Source organism: Sinocyclocheilus rhinocerous, unplaced genomic scaffold (genome assembly GCF_001515625.1).
Source record: "Sinocyclocheilus rhinocerous isolate Xijiao unplaced genomic scaffold, SAMN03320098_v1.1 scaffold2330, whole genome shotgun sequence".
Taxonomy (NCBI): Eukaryota; Metazoa; Chordata; class Actinopteri; order Cypriniformes; family Cyprinidae; genus Sinocyclocheilus; species Sinocyclocheilus rhinocerous.
Genome location: NW_015630979.1, coordinates 545,877 through 564,306, shown reverse-complemented (window position 1 = coordinate 564,306; position 18,430 = coordinate 545,877). Strand labels below are relative to the sequence as shown.

General features: G+C 35.2%; 1 protein-coding gene across 7 annotated transcripts in view; it reads left to right on the top strand.

Annotated features, from left to right (window-relative positions):
• The window catches only part of dnm1b (dynamin 1b), a 32,959-nt gene that overhangs the window by 7,876 nt on the left and 6,653 nt on the right, over window positions 1-18,430 (top strand). For all 7 annotated transcript variants that reach the window (XM_016553327.1, XM_016553326.1, XM_016553325.1 and 4 more), the window contains exons 3-16: window positions 901-1,050; window positions 1,172-1,375; window positions 1,518-1,616; window positions 4,268-4,428; window positions 4,611-4,753; window positions 5,354-5,489; window positions 5,576-5,643; window positions 5,875-6,013; window positions 7,576-7,662; window positions 7,765-7,835; window positions 8,931-8,982; window positions 10,117-10,128; window positions 11,415-11,528; window positions 17,525-17,634. In XM_016553327.1, the coding sequence (XP_016408813.1) occupies window positions 901-1,050; window positions 1,172-1,375; window positions 1,518-1,616; window positions 4,268-4,428; window positions 4,611-4,753; window positions 5,354-5,489; window positions 5,576-5,643; window positions 5,875-6,013; window positions 7,576-7,662; window positions 7,765-7,835; window positions 8,931-8,982; window positions 10,117-10,128; window positions 11,415-11,528; window positions 17,525-17,634 (1,546 nt within the window). The remainder of the gene's footprint in view (window positions 1-900; window positions 1,051-1,171; window positions 1,376-1,517; window positions 1,617-4,267; window positions 4,429-4,610; window positions 4,754-5,353; window positions 5,490-5,575; window positions 5,644-5,874; window positions 6,014-7,575; window positions 7,663-7,764; window positions 7,836-8,930; window positions 8,983-10,116; window positions 10,129-11,414; window positions 11,529-17,524; window positions 17,635-18,430) is intronic.

Here is an 18,430-nt window from a genome sequence, read left to right as displayed (position 1 = left end):
TTCACTATAAACGTCATTTATTTTCACCCTGAAGCATACACGACTTTCTGGCGAAAGTGACACTAACAGCCTGTGTGAAATGCGCTAGGCTGTACAGTACTTGTACCTCTCATTCTGCACCAGTATAAATACATGTGCGCGTTGCGCGTGTTTTGATTGCTTCATGAGTGTTTCTGCATTATATGAGTGGCGTTGGAAAACCGTCAGAATGAGAGTCCAAACAGCTGATAAAAACATCACAATTTTCCACAAGTAATCCACACGATTCCAGTCCATCAATTAATGTCTTGTAAAGTGAAAAACTGCCTGTTTGTAATAAACAAATCCATCATTAAAGGCATCATTTTTAACATTAAAATCATCACTTGTAGCCAAAATACGAAGCCATAATCCATAATAACACTTCCTCCAGTGATTAAGTCCATTGCTTGTTGTCCTCTCACATCAAAATCCACCAAAATATGTTTAGAAGTGTTTTGGACTTTTTTCACTTGTAAACAGTGCTTGATCTGTGCATATTTCTCTCCTGATTTAGATGAGATGACTTCTTCACTGAAGAAAGCCATTTTTTCCATAGAGGGCTCGTTTGAAGTTAAAAACGTCTTAATTATGGATTTGTTTCTCACATACACTCAGTTATTCACTTCACAAGATGTGAATTAATGGACTGGAGTCTTGAGGATTATTGTGATGTTTTTATCAGCTGTTTGGACTCTAATTCTGACGGCACCCATTCACTGCAGAGGGTCCATTGGTGAGCAAGTGATTTAATGCTAAATTTCTCCAAATCTCTTCTGGTGAAGAAACAAGGTGATACATTTTCATTTTTTTGGGTGAAGTGCTCCTTTAAGGCAAAACTAAAAAGCAGTTTTGTTAAAATTTCTGATTGCTTATTTCCAGAATATGCTGAGTTTTTGCATTGCAAAGGGAAGAAGTTTACAGATTTTGATGAGGTTCGTCAGGAAATTGAGGCAGAGACAGATCGCATCACTGGCCAAAACAAAGGCATTTCACCGGTCCCTATCAATCTGCGCGTCTATTCGTCTCATGGTACTTACATTCATGCACATACAGACATTTAACCATGATCATATCTAAATATTCTGTTACATATAACCATGCATTGGGAAATATGACATATGATCCTGTCACCCCTTGTTTTCATCGCCAGTTTTGAATCTCACCCTTGTGGACTTGCCTGGTATGACCAAAGTGCCGGTAGGGGACCAGCCGCATGACATTGAGTCTCAGATCAGGGATATGCTAATGCAGTTTGTGACTAAGGTGAACTGCTTGTTGCTGGCTGTGTCTCCGGCCAACTCTGACCTGGCCAATTCAGATGCCCTCAAGATTGCCAAGGAGGTGGACCCTCAGGGTGGGTCATCATCCAGCAATGACTAAAAATGTTCTAAAATATTTGCATACTTGCAGGCTTACCTTGATGTGAGATTTGTAAAGCTCTTTTCATTGTAAAATTGTATTTGATCATGCATCAATGTTTGTGTGTTTCTGAGTAGGTTTGAGAACTATAGGTGTGATCACTAAATTGGATCTAATGGATGAAGGAACCGATGCACGTGACATCCTGGAGAACAAGCTTCTTCCTTTACGTAGAGGTAAAATCCGTGTGCAAAGAGAAAGCATTCATACACTTTCCACATAAATAGTGGGTGGTCATGGACAATTTGTAAATAACAATGAACAGTGATTCCCAGGCCTGAATGAGTGAAGATACTGTTATTTTTATTTTTTAATTTATGCTTTAAAATATTCAGTTGGTTAAATGGTTAAATATGTCTGTCACCAATGTACTGGTCATTTTTATTTAAAGGAATTAAATAATTACATGATTTAAAAGGGCTTTAAGGGAAAATAAAATATGAAAAAAGAAAGAAAAATAGTAAAAGAACAAGAATTTATATTTACTGTTTACTATTTTAACTATTTGCACATAATATTTTTATTTTACTGAAAGGATTCCAGGAAACTGTGTTCATTAAATATATTCACAGTATCCACATAGTCACTCTTATGCCTAATATGCTGAAAACGACTAAGTTAATGTTTCTTGTCTTGTCACATTCAAATACAAACTGAATTACTTGAATCACACAAATTATTTATTTTACATTTAAAATGGCATAATTTGACAAAATTAGTATTTTTTTGTGTTACTGTCAATCATTTAACATTTCTGTTATAAACCGTAGATAAATATTTAATGTGTAACTGCTTACAGCTTATTTTGCACCATCCTAATAACATACAGAGCAATGTATAATGGAGTACAGCAGAGCAGCATCAAGCATATCAAATATTTGGGGGGACAGTTTGACCAATTCTGATTACTGATGATAAATCATATTTATTCACCACTGAATGGTAAATAAATGTGTCTGGTCTCTTGAAAGCCAAATGCAAAATGTATAAAGAGGTCAGGCATTTATTTATATATGTATTTGTCTATAAGGGCACTTAGACACAAAAACACTTCAAAAGATCCAGGAGAGCAAAAAATGGCTATTAAACCTGCAACACACTTCAGGGAGAAATCTTCTGTAGAGGACATTTTTGCTTTTGAAGCCTTTGATGCTCTATTAAGTCTAAGTCTGCCAGTGCATTTTAGCAGCTGCTATTCTTTCTGCACTTATAGATGACCTTTCTCCCCTATTATTCACATTACATTTACATTTACTTTTAATCATTTAGCAGAAGCTTTTATCCAAAACAACTTACAAAAGAGGACAATAGGAGCAATCAAACCAACAAAAGAGAAACAATATACAAGTGCTGTGACAATCCCGATTAGTCTAATGCAGTACACGTAGCAAGGTTTTTTAATAAAAAAGAAAAAGAAAAAAGTAGATAGAATAGAAATAGAATAGAAAGTGCTAATGTTAGAGGGTCAAGTTTTTTATAATAAATAAAATAAAAATATGGAAATAGAATAGAAATAGAATAGAAAGTGCTAGTGTTAGAGGGTCAAGTGTAGATGGAAGAGACGTATCTTTAGCCATTTCTTGAAGATGGCTAAAGACTCAGCTGCTTGGATCGAGTTGGGCAGGTCGTTCCACCAGCAGAGAACATTGTTATAACATTATTGATTACTTGTCACATAGCATATTCAATTTACCCAGTTCCTTACTAGATAACACACTTCCTGTTAAAATTAGACTAGTTTATTCAATGAACTTATTTAAATTAAAGGTGACATATCATGAAAATCTGACTTTTCCAGGTTTTAAGTGCTTTTTTGTAACTCGTGTGTTTTTAACGTAAACTTGTGTGTGAATGAGAACTTAGTTTAGTATTCACATGCTGTGACAGCCGCTTTCTGTCCATGTGCACTCAGAAAACCATATATCAGAAGTTTAAACTCATGGTTTAAAATGCATGATTTCAGCGCGATAAGCATGATAATCAGAACCAAAACAGATGTTTTTAGCAGATACGAGCTGTAAAGGCGCAGCTCTATTCTGGAAAAGGTGGCGGGGAGCAGCGGCTCATTTGCATTTAAAGAGACAGGCGCGAAAAACAGCATGCTTCTGCTTCCACTCAAAATAGGCATTTTCAAAATGATATAATAAATGATCTGTGGAGTATTTTGAGTTGAAACTTCACAGACACATTCTGGGGACACCAGAGACTTATATTATATATTGTAAAAAGGGGCATAATATGTCTCCTTTAAGGAAAACTTTTCTATACATATACAAGACTAAAACAAGTTCTTTTAAACAAATGACTTGCTGGATTTAAGTTATGTTATTATTTTAGACAATAACAAGCAATAGTGTGCTAAAGAAAATTACATTTATTGTTACTATATGCAACATCAGATGAGCAGGTAGGAAGAGATTGGTCTCAGTACTGGCATTAATGCTGTTATTGCTCATTAACTGATGCAACACATATCATGGTCATCATGTAGCCATCCATAATAACCGAACTCCATCATAACTGAACATTAAACGCCAACACGTCTTTCTCTTCACTGAAAAACACATACAATTACACTTAATTTTACCATTTACTCTCCAAATGCAGTTACTAATATATGTTCCCATTTATTTCCTCATAACTTTACATTTAAGAGCTTATTTAATCAAAATGTGGGATAGTCCACCTTGTGAAAGTAATTTAACAGCTATACTTCTACATTTTCTGAAAGATAATGGGTTCGAAGTTATTTGTTGACTATGTCCAGTGTACTACGTCTGGTCATGCTGATTGTTTGTAACAATGTCAAACTGGATGCTCCCTGTAGGCTACATTGGGGTTGTGAACCGCAGTCAGAAGGACATTGATGGCAAGAAGGACATCACTGCTGCAATAGCAGCGGAGAGGAAGTTCTTCCTCACCCATCCAGCCTACCGTCACCTGGCCGATCGCATGGGGACTCCGTACCTACAGAAAGTTCTTAACCAGGTTGAATGACAGCGAGAGTCACTCATGCAATTGTTTTTCTGCATGTTTTTTTATATACCCCACTGCCATTTTGATAAAGAAGAATATAGCCTTACGTATATTGTTATTTATAAACAAACACAAATCATGTTTACTGTAAGAGAGATTCTGACTAGTAACCAAGGGTTTCTGTTCTCATTTAGCAATTAACTAACCACATCCGAGACACTCTGCCAGGACTGAGGAACAAACTTCAGAGCCAGCTACTGTCCATTGAGAAAGAGGTGGAGGAGTACAAGCACTTCCGCCCTGATGATCCTTCTCGCAAAACCAAGGCTCTGCTACAGTGAGTCTGATATGTATTGCACATTTGAACGCTTACAGCCCATGCACATAAGTTTGGAGTCAGATTTTTAAAGATTTGTTGTTGGTGGTGTCAAAAGAAATGAATATTTTTATTCAGCAAGGATTCATTAAATTGATCAGTGACAAGACATTTATGATGTTACAAAAGAATTCTATTTTAAGTAAATGATGTTCTCTCAAACTTTCTTTTCATCAAAGAATCCTGAAAAAATAATAAAAGAATTCTTGAACCCTGAAACTGAGCAAAATTCAGAATTGCCTTCAGAGGAATAAATTGCATTTTAAAGGATATCAAACGTGTGTGAGAACATTTAATGTACTTTAAAAAGTACATTTTAAAGTATATTAAAAACCCTTTGCAGGGTCACGAGGGGAGCTAGAGCCTAAGAAAAGAGTTATTTTAAATCATAATAATAGTGTAATAATATTTCTGAGCATAAGAGGCTTCTTTAAAAAACATAAAAAATCTTACTGACCCCAAATGTTTGAACAGTAGTTTATCATTATACATGTGTGTGTGTTTCTGTCTGAAGGGTTGAATCTGTGACTCGCACATAAAACACTGTTCTCTGGTTTAAAGGATGGTGCAGCAGTTTGCGGTGGATTTTGAGAAGTGCATTGAGGGTTCAGGAGATCAGGTGGACACAGTGGAGCTGTCTGGAGGTGCGAGGATCAATCGCATCTTTCACGAGCGCTTCCCCTTTGAGCTGGTTAAGGTAATTTCATCATAAAGAGCAAAATTACAGTATATCCTCTCAAATTACATCAAGTAGGTGTTTCTGTGTCTGCTAATGATGACTAGATGGAGTTTGATGAGAAAGAGCTGCGTAAGGAGATCAGTTACGCCATCAAGAACATCCACGGTATCAGGTGTGCATCTGCCTCTACCCCAGACACACACAGTCACACACATTCAACAGCTCTCCTGCTCTGAGATCAAACTCGCTTTGATGTTACTGTGACATTCTGAGCTACTGCGTGCTAGATTTAAAGTACTGTACAATGAGAACCATGCCATGAAATATGAATTGCAATGACAAACAACTGTAAAGCACATCATTTAGATCTCTGACTGCTCTGTTCATCCCTTTCACTTGTCAGAACCGGTCTGTTTACTCCAGACATGGCCTTCGAGACTATTGTTAAACGGCAGATTGCAAAGATCAAAGAGCCATGTCAGAAATGTGTGGACCTTGTCATCACTGAGCTGGTCAATACAGTCAGGCAGTGCACCAAGAAGGTAAAACCCCACAGCTTCACATACACTACAATTCAAAGGTTTGGGGTCAGTACTTTTTAAAATTTATTTATACTTTTATTCTGCAAGAAAGCATTCATTTGATCAGAATGTCACAAAATACTTCTATTTTTAATAAATGCTGTTCTTTAGAAACAGGACACATTAGAAACATTTTGGAATCATGTTTTCCACAAAATTATTCAGCAGCACAACTTTTTTTTAACAGTAATAATAATAAGAAATGTTTCTTGAGCACCAAATCAGCGTATTAGAATGATTTCTGAAGGATCATGTGACACTGAAGACTGGAGCTTTTACATCACAGGATTATATTACATTCTATGCAAGTAGTGGAAAAAGGTTTCATTGTGGTTTTAAATTGTAATCACATTATTAGTGTTTCACTTTATTTCTGATCAAATAAATGCAGCCTTGGGTAAGCGACTTCTTTCAAAAACATTAAATAATCTTACTGACACCAAATTCTTGTTTCAATTTTCCATATATGAAGAGTTCAGATGCAAAAGCCTCTAAGTGCCATCTGAAATTTTCTTCTAAAATTTTTTCTCAAGCTTCTATGTTTATGTTCAGTTATTTCACTTTAATGGCAAAGAAAAGAACCTATTCATTGCAATTAAAGTGATATTACTGAACCTACAAATAGGAGCCTGATCAAAATGCTAATTTTATCAACCCTATATGATGCCACTTTGAGTGCATTTTAGCCTGTGTCAAGAACATGTACAGGTCACATTTAACCCCTGAATAAAAATATTTACATTTTTTAATTAATGCTGCTTCAACACTAACTGCTGTTCCTGAAACCACGCCTTCTTTCTTTGCATGAACGTTTGGGCGGCATTATTCAAATATTTTCACATAGTGAGGTAGATATGTGGGGGCGTGTTAGAACGAGCCGTTTTAGGGGGGCGTGGCAGAGTCTTTTGATTGATAAAGAATATCTCTTTGGTTTTGAGACTTTAGTCTTTGCAACTTCAGGGATCTTATCTATGCACAATCAGCTTGTAACACTCCAAAGAGAAAGGAAAACTTGAAATCACATCATATGACCCCTTTAATTAATTAATTGAAGAAAGTAATTAAATTCAATTAATTAAAAAAAAAAGAATATTTTTTTCTATGTTTGAATTGTGGCACACAAAAAGTTCTCAAAAATATACATTGTTTAAATAGTAAAATATTGCATTTCCCAGAATACATTTCATTTATAAAAAATAAATAAAAAATCGAGACACATTGTAATAATGAGAATGGGGATGGGGGATTTGGTTAATTGTCAGCTAAATAATGCAAAACTCTTTTCCAGCAATTAAATGATTATTTTTACATTAGGCTTCATTGTCTTCGTGCATATAAGAATTTATTATTTTAATTGGGGGGTGAATATCCATGTTTTTCCGTGAGCTCCATTCATGAACTGATAATCACTGAAATCCCTTGTCCATTTGTCTGCAGTAATAAGACTTGCTTGAACAATAAGCCCCGCTTATTGTCTCAGCTGTTGTAGTTGATCCAGTATGTGTTTTTTTTTTTGGGGACAGCTGGCTCAGTACCCCATGCTTAGAGAGGAAATGGAGAGGATTGTCACCCAGCACATCCGAGATCGAGAGAGTCGCACCAAGAATCAGGTACCTGCTAACCCTCACATATACAAACTCATGTGGTAAAACCAAGCTACAGCTTCAACTGAAAAATAAGTAGTGACATGTGTGTTCTTTTCCTGCCATTAGGTCATGTTGCTAATTGACATCGAGTTAGCATACATGAACACCAATCATGAGGATTTCATCGGTTTTGCAAAGTAAGAACATTGTTAACCATTTACTAGCATTATTGTTTGTCACTTAAAGACGCAAACAGCTAGAACACTCCAACATAACTGTGAGGAGGTCATCAGGCTCACTGAAACTAATACTGAAAATGTCGTTCAATGAATGCTTTCTGTAGAGCAATTCAGAAGAACCATCATTAAATGAGAGCCTTTTTCAAAGGCGCAGTGATGATAGACAGAGATTGTGTCCTCTGTGATCCCTAGATATGCACAGTAGACCTACAGACTGATTCAAATAGACATCTTAAATGTGACTGTACAGTAATTTTGCAGTTTAAAAGTCTGTTTGCCATACATTTTAGTTAATATTCTAATCTTCTATCAGTTTCGACCTTTATAAATCTTTTGGCAGAATCAAATCCATGGAATTTATTATTGAATCTGATCACCACTTTTGAGTGAAGCCTAGCCAGGCTGGTTTGTCCTATTGTGAGTTTGATCATAGTCTAGTATGTGGGCCAGCATATGCCATTCTGTTTTCCAGCTTTTGCAATTTAGCTGAAAGGTTGGAATACACTACACTACTTTTGTACAGATCTTTTGCCTGGATTTGCAGTCTGGACAATTTGATGCTAGCTGCCGAGAGTCAGAGTCAGAGTCAGTCAGCAGTCGGAGCTGACCGTGTATGATGGACACCAACTCCAGTTCTTTAGCTTTAGACTGATTCCATCCGATCGAATGATGTCAGAAATGTTTCATAATTTGAGCCGATTTTAGAGCACATATTATTTTCATTTATCATTCATCTCTTAGAAGTGAGTCAAGTTTCTGTGAGAGTTTGTTGTGTTGGGAATGACTTAAAAGCCATAGTGTGTGATTGTCAGTCATTTAGTGCATGAAACCAAAGTTGGCAAGTGCATAATGTTTAGTTTTTTTTAAATCTGTAGTGTATTCCAGCCCTTAGGAGGTCATGTTAAGAAGTCAGTATCTGTTTTTTTGGCAATGACCCCCAAAATTCAAACTCATGCCAAATGGTCTTGTGGCTATTAGATATCCATAAGTTTCAGTCGTTTTGTGCTCTTTATAGATATTTCTTCTTTTTTTTCCTTCTGTGTATCACTTCAGTGCCCAGCAGAGAAGCAGTCAGATGAATAAGAAAAAGGCTGCTGGCAATCAGGTAAGCACAAGCCAGAATGAACAGATGCTGCGTCCTGCGTGCATCCTCACACAGCCTGGACAGATGTTTGCTGCCTCACTCAAACATTACTTATGTAGGAACAGCAGACGCAGGTCTATAATTGGACACTGCATCACTCAGTCTCTGTCATTTTATGAGATTTTAATTATTGAGAACAGTGGTTGGTGTTGTTTTGTAAAATGCTCTTTAAAAAGTAAGAAATAATTAGGAAGGGCTTGGTTGAAAAAAGTGCTTCATTAGCCACTGGCAAACATGAATAACACGAAGATAACTCCGTTTTTATTAATTTTCATAGATCATGTGTTTTATTGTGTTAGTTAGCTGTATTTTTTTAGTTATTATTATTTAATCAAAACAACCCAACTGCAGTTTGACTGATATCAATGGGAATGCAGGATAAAAAAAACATGATTTAAATTTTTTTTAAAAAGCTGAGTTATCTGTTTTTGCAAATGAACTCTTCAGTTCCTAATCAGTTATTAAATAACATCTAGATTGACCATGCAATTACTGTATATCTGATACATATATCCTCTAGTATAGCATGGACGGCTACATCCAAAATGTGAAGCTGAAGAAATGTATGATAGAGAGGTTTCTGTCAAAATCAAATCATCTTGTAAAAAGAGAGAAGCCCCATTTTTTGTTTAGCTTTTAAAACTATGCAGAGCAGGACAAAACTATTTGAATTAAATTAATAAAAATATAAGAAATGATATGTAATATGTGAAGTAATATGTAATCTGTTTATTTGCAACTTGCATGACTCTTGCAAAAAAACATACAAACAAAAAAAGCTTCAAGAGCATGATAGGCCTACCCTTGTTTTAGACTGAATTTTATTAAGCATTTTCCAGTAGTTTTTAAATGTCTAAATATATGTATCAAGATATCTGTTGTTATTCATCATGGATATCATGAATTGTCTTACAGCATGTTCTGTTTAGGTTTTTGTATGTCTTGTGTTAGTGCTGTGAACTGTCCTAGCATCTTTCTGCTACTTTTGTGTTCTGTACATCTTGTCTGTTCTCACTGCTGCCATTTCCAGTTTATAATTACCTATCTTAAACCCTGTCTTTGCTTTGCTACTGTTGCTATGCCAACGTGCCTCAGGATGAGATAATGGTAAGTGTGCATTGACCTCTTTGGTGTGTGTGTGTATTTTTGTGTCTGCTAATGCACTTTGGCCTTTTAATATAAAATGGATTTGAAAAAATAGCATTGCATGTTGATTATTATGGTCCTCATTATGGTGTATTTGTTTAAAACAAAAACACAAATAGCTTTTTAATGATCATTAATTAATCCTGACCTTTTCCGATAAAGTTGAGTGCTTTTGCACCATGCTACTGCACTGGAGAGGAGAGGCTGCTGTGGAGCTAAATAAGGTTTCCAGTGGAAACCCATTGCACTCCTGAGAGCTGCAGCTCATCTGCTAGAGACGTGACGTTCATGGGTTCGTTTCTCAGAGAACAAATGTTCTGAACAAATATAGTACACCTTGAATGCACTCCAGGTTACTTCGGGTAAAAAGAAGTCTTCCTGATGTAATGACAGTAAAGCCTGAAAGCGTACACTACGTCAGTTACAGTAGAAAATTCAGAGAAATTGATTTTTTACATTTACACCTGAAAATAAAGAGTTTTAAAAAGCATACCAAATGCTAAAAAACTGTGAAATTCATGTAGATTTTTTATCTATTTTATTTAAATTGAAATGCTGATCATATTATTTGTCATGTTTATTTTGAATAAGTTATCAACTTTTATCTTATGTGTATTTTTAATAATATAAAACTTTTATATGTTTTTTTTGTGCTCACCAAGTGTGCATTTTCTTTTACCAAAAATACAGTAAAACCAGCATTATTGTGAAATATTATTACAATTTAAAATAACTGTTTTCTGTTTTACTATATTTATTTTGTGGAAACCATGATACATTTTCATGATTGCTTGAAAAGAACAGTATTTGTTTGACATCATTTTGACTGAGATCAATTCTGAATAAATATTTAAAAAATCTTACTCTTCCCCAATTTTTTTTTAACTGCATAGGTTTTTGACTAATGGTTGCAGGCTTTTGGACCCCACTGTATTTGCAATGATCTTTTAATTTGTTCTTCTGTGAAATCCCACAATCGCATACACATTGTTTTCAAATTTATTACAATACATTGGGTTCTGGAACACTTGATTCTGATTGGTCAATCACAGCATTCTACGTTCAGATATTTTTGTATAATGATCATTAAACTGCATAATTGGTCATTGTCCCAAATTATTTCCTACATAGCAGTGCAAGTTCCTCTTCATTGTTGATTTCTTGTCCATTTATTCATATATTTGATAAGTATAACAAAGTCTAACAGTACATTATCCTCTACATCCCATTTGTTTGCCTTTGTCTAGGTGATCAGAAAGGGTTGGCTGACCATCAATAATATTGGCATCATGAAAGGAGGAGCCAAGGAATACTGGTTTGTCCTGACCGCTGAGAATCTGTCCTGGTACAAAGATGATGAGGTGAGTGCCCTCCATTTCTTCTTGGTTGCTTTTCATTTATCTGAAGCAACTCACAGTATAATCTCTACGGGGCCGGTCACCCTGGAGCAGCCTTGTTTTTTTTTTCTCATATACTCTGGGCTCTGTATTTTAGTATTATTTCCACCAGAAGTAAGGCTATATTTAGTCTATTTCACAATGAAAGCATCTTATCCTACCAGTAACCCATGCTGTAAATGCACCGCAACACTGGATCCAAGAAAAGAGAATTGAGACGGATGAGGTCATACAGTATAAATGAGTGCATTGGTTCTGTTTCTTATTTCCGTAATGGCCAGGCATTTTGACGTCTTGGCGGTCTGATCAAGCACAGGTGTTACGGTACCGTCGTGACCCCCGCCCTACCCCCACTGTCAGTCCAGACCGGAGGCATGAGGAGAAGCAGACCAGGGGCTGGTGGGAGGGCTGCTCTGGGGGTTGGGAAGGTGGCATATGGTTTTCATTACCATACATACCAGATTTTGGTCCAACACTTCCCAAAAGCCCTCACTCTAGTTAGTTTAAGCATGCAGAGAAAGTCCTTTTAAAACAAAGGAGTTCCTGGTCCAAAATGACTTACTGTTTAGAAAAAAATATCCATTTTGTATATAATTGTTTTTCATTTAATCTCCTCATTTTTAAAAACCACAGTTATGTCCTGCTTATGCCAAAACAATTTCCTTGTGGTCCAAGTGGATGAAAAAGAGTCCAAACAATGACAATTATATACAGAGAAAAGACTTTTATTTTCCATCAAATCATCATTTCACTTTCCATTAAGTAAAATCTTTCTTTCTTTCTTTCTTTCTTTCTTTCTTTCTACGTTTACTCTTCTATAGACATCTGTTGTTTTATATATAATGCTATATATACATATGTATCAATTATCATTATAAAAAAACATTAGATGTCCATAGAAGAGTAATAAAGTATTTATTACTCTTATTATTTAGAATGAAAAACACACATGTACTATATAGATAGATAGATAGATATATGTGTATATATATATATATATATATGCATTTTTTAAATAAAAACATGAAAACAGAGTGAGAGTTTTTTTTAGAATTATAGAATTTTATTATTTAGAATGAAAAACACACATGTACTATATAGATAGATAGATAGATATATGTGTATATATATATATATATGCATTTTTTAAATAAAAACATGAAAACAGAGTGAGAGTTTTTTTTAGAATTATAGAATTAAAAAAAATATAGTAAAAAACAAAAAATAAACATGAATAAACAGATAATCATTATTTGTTTAACTTAATTATTTGCATAACTTAATTGATTTTTCTGCAGAGGAGGTTTCTAACCTCATGACATTACTTAGCACATGAAGGCATGCACATTTCCATGGGAAGACGTACAGAGACATGATGACGAGACTGTTGATGAACACAACTAGTTGATGTGTGTGCACCCCCCACACAGCCTAACCAATGTGCAGACTACTGTACAATCTCTACGCCCTGAACAGGTAGTCTGAACACTGGGAAAGCGGGGCGGGCATGACGCTTCACGGGGAGATGAGATGAGTCCAACAGCACTAAGGAATGAATGTGTACAAAACATTAAACATCATAACGTACACAATGTACATGTTAATGAACATAACTTTTTGTGAGTATCACCACACCCTTTCACACAAGCAAATGTTCCGTTATCCAAATGTTTTTTTGGAAGTGAGCGTGGAAAATAGGAGATGAGAAAGTTAATGTTTATAATTGACCATTGATTTCGAATTCCCTCTCAAATGCTGTTGCGGTAATAAAACATCTATTATTGATATATTTTAGTTCATATATCCATTTCAGTTTGCTTAGATGTGTGATAATATCTATCTAGCCCATTGTCCCTCCTTAACTTCAGACTTTCAGATCTGTTTCTACCATACGCAAACGATAAATACTTCAAAGGGACAAGAAATACCTCAAAGTTCGTGCATCTGTGCCAATCAGATTTGGCATTAGATGTTCTGATTGTCCTCCGAAAACCTTCATCCTTCCTTTTCTCCTTCTGTCTCTCTTTTTCTCTGGACGTCCGAGTGTGTGAGATGCCAAAAGAGTGGTAGGTGAGTGGGGGAGGAGGACGAGAGGAGGGCCTTTTAAAACCTCTGAGTGTTTGATGGTGGTACGAGAAGGCGAAGAATGTGGGTGGCAAGAAGCATTGGGTTTCCTGGCCCTTTCACCCCCGTCGACTCATAAAATCCATCTTAGATTAAGAGCAGAGTCTTTGAAAACAGATATACAAAATGATAAGATATGCAGCATTTGCATCGCAAAAATTCGTTTGTAAAACACAGCGTCTTTCGTACTTTCAAATGTGGATTTTTCAGAATTGACGTGGCAGACTTTTGACTCCGGGAAGAGCTGAAAGGAGGGAGAGAAAGAGGTGGAGCTTTTTTTCCGTTTTCCCCCCGCCTTAATTTTATGTTTCTCTTCTTGTTAAACAGGAAGTGAAAGGTCACAGAGGTCACAAAAGAGTAAGATGAGGAAAGCTGGTACTGATGAAGACCTGTCAGACTCAACATTTGCTTTGAGTTGTATTTCTGACATCTGTGTGTGTTTATGTGTGTGTGTGTGTGTGTGTGTGTGTGTGAAGGTGTGGGTGGTGTTGCTGACTGAGTTTCTTGGCATGGAGATGGAATTGTAATATCTCCAGATGTGTAGTCCTGTGGTCTGTACCTCTCTTCATGCTGATATTTATTCTGAAGCTCACTTCCTCTGCTCGTACTGGATAAAGGGCTCTTTATACTGGCTTACAACCCCCCTAACGATTACACACATGCATTTTGGTGTTTTAAAACACTCCTGTAGACGAGGTGCTTCGGAAGTTAGGGCTGAAGTTTAGGCTCACCACAGAATGTTCCTCTGAAATGCAGGAGGGTTCTTATTAAATGTGGAGATGGTGACATGGTGGTGACCTATAAACAAGAGGCATTAATCATCCTCACGCCGTTTGATCCGTCCTTGGGGTCGGGGGCTCCCCTTACATTGGTTTTTGTGGACATTAATCTCTGAAACTGGCAGTTTAGATGGAACGTTTATTGTCACAAGACAACACCGTCTGCTCTGTCAGCGGTTCTGAAGCCTTGTGTTTGAAAATCGATCTGAATTTCTGAGGTTGTTAAAGGAATGTTCTGGGTTCAAGATAAGGTCAGCTCTATCGACAGCATATTTGGCTTGCTGGCGATTACCACAGACAATCATTTAGACTCGTTCATTAGTTTGTAAAAACAAGCAAAAATGTGTTTACAGCAGTGCAGTTACAATAGAAGGCTATTTGTAGATTACATTCGTACATTCTTCGGTTTTGACCATTTAAAGTTGGTATTTTTTTGGAATATATTAAATTCTGGAAATTATTGGAAGTGCATTAAGGTGTCAAAACATTGTAATGTACAGTACAGAATAAAAATGGATATTAATTTAAATCATTTGTTCTCAACCAAGGTGCCGGGACTCACAAACTTGGGGCCGCAAGATGAAATTCTGATTTATATATTATTATTAATAAAATGGAGTAATACTTTACAATAAGCTAACATCAGCTAACATGAACTACTAATTAATAATCTTAATTAATGTTAATTGCAACATTTACTAACACGTTAATAAAATCAAAAGTTATATCTGTTGATATTAATGGACCTGAGCTAATTTGAACTAACAATGAACAGTTGTACTTGTACTAAACTTGTACTAACTTGTACTTTTACTAACTAATGTAAACAAAGATTCTCAGATAATGTAACAAATTATTAGTTTTGCTCTTTGTTAGTTAATATTACTTTATCCATTAACTAGCATTAACTAATAGTACCTTTTTTAAAAGTGTTATATATTAAAATAATTATTAATATATTAAAATATTCCATCTTAAAATGCAATATGAGAAATATTTAAACTTTTTTACATACTTTTACATACTTGAAAACATACAGTTTTTGAAATTTATAGAATCACAAAATAATTTGTGGTTAATTAATATATTAACACTCCCAGTTCATAAGAACATTGGAAATACCAGCGGCTTTGTCATAATTACAGCAGAAATACCAGAGTTAATATCTTACCTTATATATGAGTGACATGTTTATAAGTGTTTGTAGTATTTATATTTTTGATCAAAAAAACAAGAGGTTCCAATTGAAATGTACATCTTTTCACAGCTGAAGAAAATAACTGTCAAACTGATTTATTTTGATTCATAATATTAATGATAATACAAATAAAATATGTTTACTCTTTAAATTAATCATAGCCTTGGTACAGTCATCTTTATAATTTAAAGTTTGGTGCCCATGTGCCAAACATGTGTAATGATCATAGACTAAAAAAGCAAATACATAAGCTCTGTTCCTGAATTTTACATACACAGGCATTTACATACATACATACATACACCTCTGTGATTTTATGATTCAACATTTTTGTTTCCCCAGACTTGGGAGTCTTTCTAAAGTCTGTTATTTCTGGATATGGTGCAGTGGAGGAAAATTATCATAAATCTCAGGGTAAATTATTGAACCATAGACTATGAATGACTATGTCTTCTTTTGATTTTTTATGTTTGTTTGTTTTTTTGGGGGGACAGTCCTGAGCTGTCTCAGTACAGCTGAGAGAAGACTGCATGAAGAAAACAGAGATGAGGAATGGGATGAGATGAAACTAAATCCTTATGCTACAAGATACTAATAATTGAAAGTAGTTAAACTATAGTACAGGTTCCCTTTTTAAAGAAAGTGATAAGATAAGATTCTACAATTACAACAAAGCTATTTAAAGGAACAATAAAAAAAATCTGATTACTGATTATCTGATTGAACAAAGCAATTCACTACACTTACTGTCTTTTTACATGTTTGATTATTACCTTAGGTCTTTCAGATGCAAATATATATAAAATATATTAACCCTTTCACACGTGAGTTTAAAAAAACAGTAATGTAGCACTTGTTGCACTACGTCATTAGGTCATTACTCATTGCCAAATGGATCTCATTTATGAAAGCTACACTATATTTTACAGCAGCTACTGTATAGCTATAAGTTGGACTATCCGTGAAAAATATTCTTTACATTTATATTTCATGTCTTTACACCACATTGAGACTTTGAGTCCTTAAACTGAAATAAATGTTAATTAAAGAGGCCACACACGGTTTTATTTGTCACAACAATAACTGATATAAATGTGAATATTGTTGCTACTTTTTTATATTTATATCATATCTTTAAAATAGAGTACTGACATCAAGTGTTGTTAAGTATAGCTGATATACAGATCATTTTGTGTTGATGCTGAAATGCATTCCTCTGGTGGTTTGTAAGTAGGTTAGGCTACTCTTCTAATATGTGGATGCTTCACACTGTTAACATGCAAGTGTTTTCATCTTCACTCCCTCTCCTCCTCCTACACGCTTCATTGTGTCATCTCTCTGCTCTCACTTTTGTATTCAAAAGGGATAAGCATCAATCAGAATGACAAATCAACCTTTTTCTGTCCCCTTTAGGTTTCTGAGAAAAACACATACTTTAATCTTTAAGAGCAGTTTAATTCAATTTATACAGGATTTCCATCTCCAGCTGGTGTGTTGCTGATTAAGTGTGCGAGTCATAAATCATGATACTTAGTGTGCCATTGCAGGCTTCCAGTGTGGAATCAATACTCCCATCACAAGTACTTGTTAACCCTTTAGTGTTATAGCTGATGGGACCGACATGTAAGCACTAACTGTAGTTTAATTCCTCTGAATTTCTAAACATATTCATACAGATTTATGCGCTCATAAAAGAGTGCTAAGCTAGCAGTTTAAGTATTGTAGTCTGCTTTTGCCATATAGTTAAAGGAAATACAGGTTCAGCAACTACAACTCTTCAGTAGGCAGTCCCTGATCTTGTAGTGTTCTCTTTTGCTTTGTTTTATTAACTTTTTAATTGTGCTCATTGCCCTCTGCAGGAGAAAGAGAAGAAGTACATGCTGCCATTGGACAACCTTAAGCTCAGAGATATAGAGAAGAGTTTCATGTCCAGCAAGCACGTGTTTGCTCTCTTTAACACCGAACAAAGGTTAGAGAAAATATTTTACTCACTGCAGAGCTTTCAAAAAATAAAGAAATGCATTATTATACTTAATGCAAAATTAATCTGAATATAAACTGAACAAGAAGGTGGCTAGCCGCAAACTGAATCCAATACAGACTGGAAAAGTCTACAAAAACATTTTTTTAAAATTTGATAAATTGCATCGTGCAAAAAGTGCAGAGCGCATGTGAGTAAAAAAAAAAAGGCAATGCGCTGAAAGGTCTGCTTGTTCATGTCCATTCGTTTTTAACTTGCATGCACTTTTTACACAATGCAATTTATAAAATAAGTTTGTTTTAGTAGACTTTTCCAGTCTGAACTGGATTCAGTGTGCGGCTAGCCACCTTCTTGTTCATTTTCAAGTTTCCCATTGGCTCTACGCACCTGCAGTAAAAGGATTTCTTTTTTCCAGTTTGGAGCGCTACAGTTCTCTTAAGTTAACACAATTTAAAATAGCTGTTTTCTATTTGAATATATAATGTAATGTATTCTTATGATGGCAAAGCTGAATTTTTAGCTTCATTAATCCAGAGTCTTGTGATCCTTCAGAAATCCTTGTAATATGCTGATTAGGTGCATGTATAATAAACATTAACACATATAATAAACATTTATAATAAAAAAAAATTATATAATAATTTAATACTGATTTGTGACCCAGGACCACAAAACCAGTCATATGGGTCAATTTTTTAAAAATTGAGATTTATACATCATCTGAAAGCTGAATAAATAAGCTTTCCATTGATGTATGGTTTGTCAGGATATGAGACGCAACTAT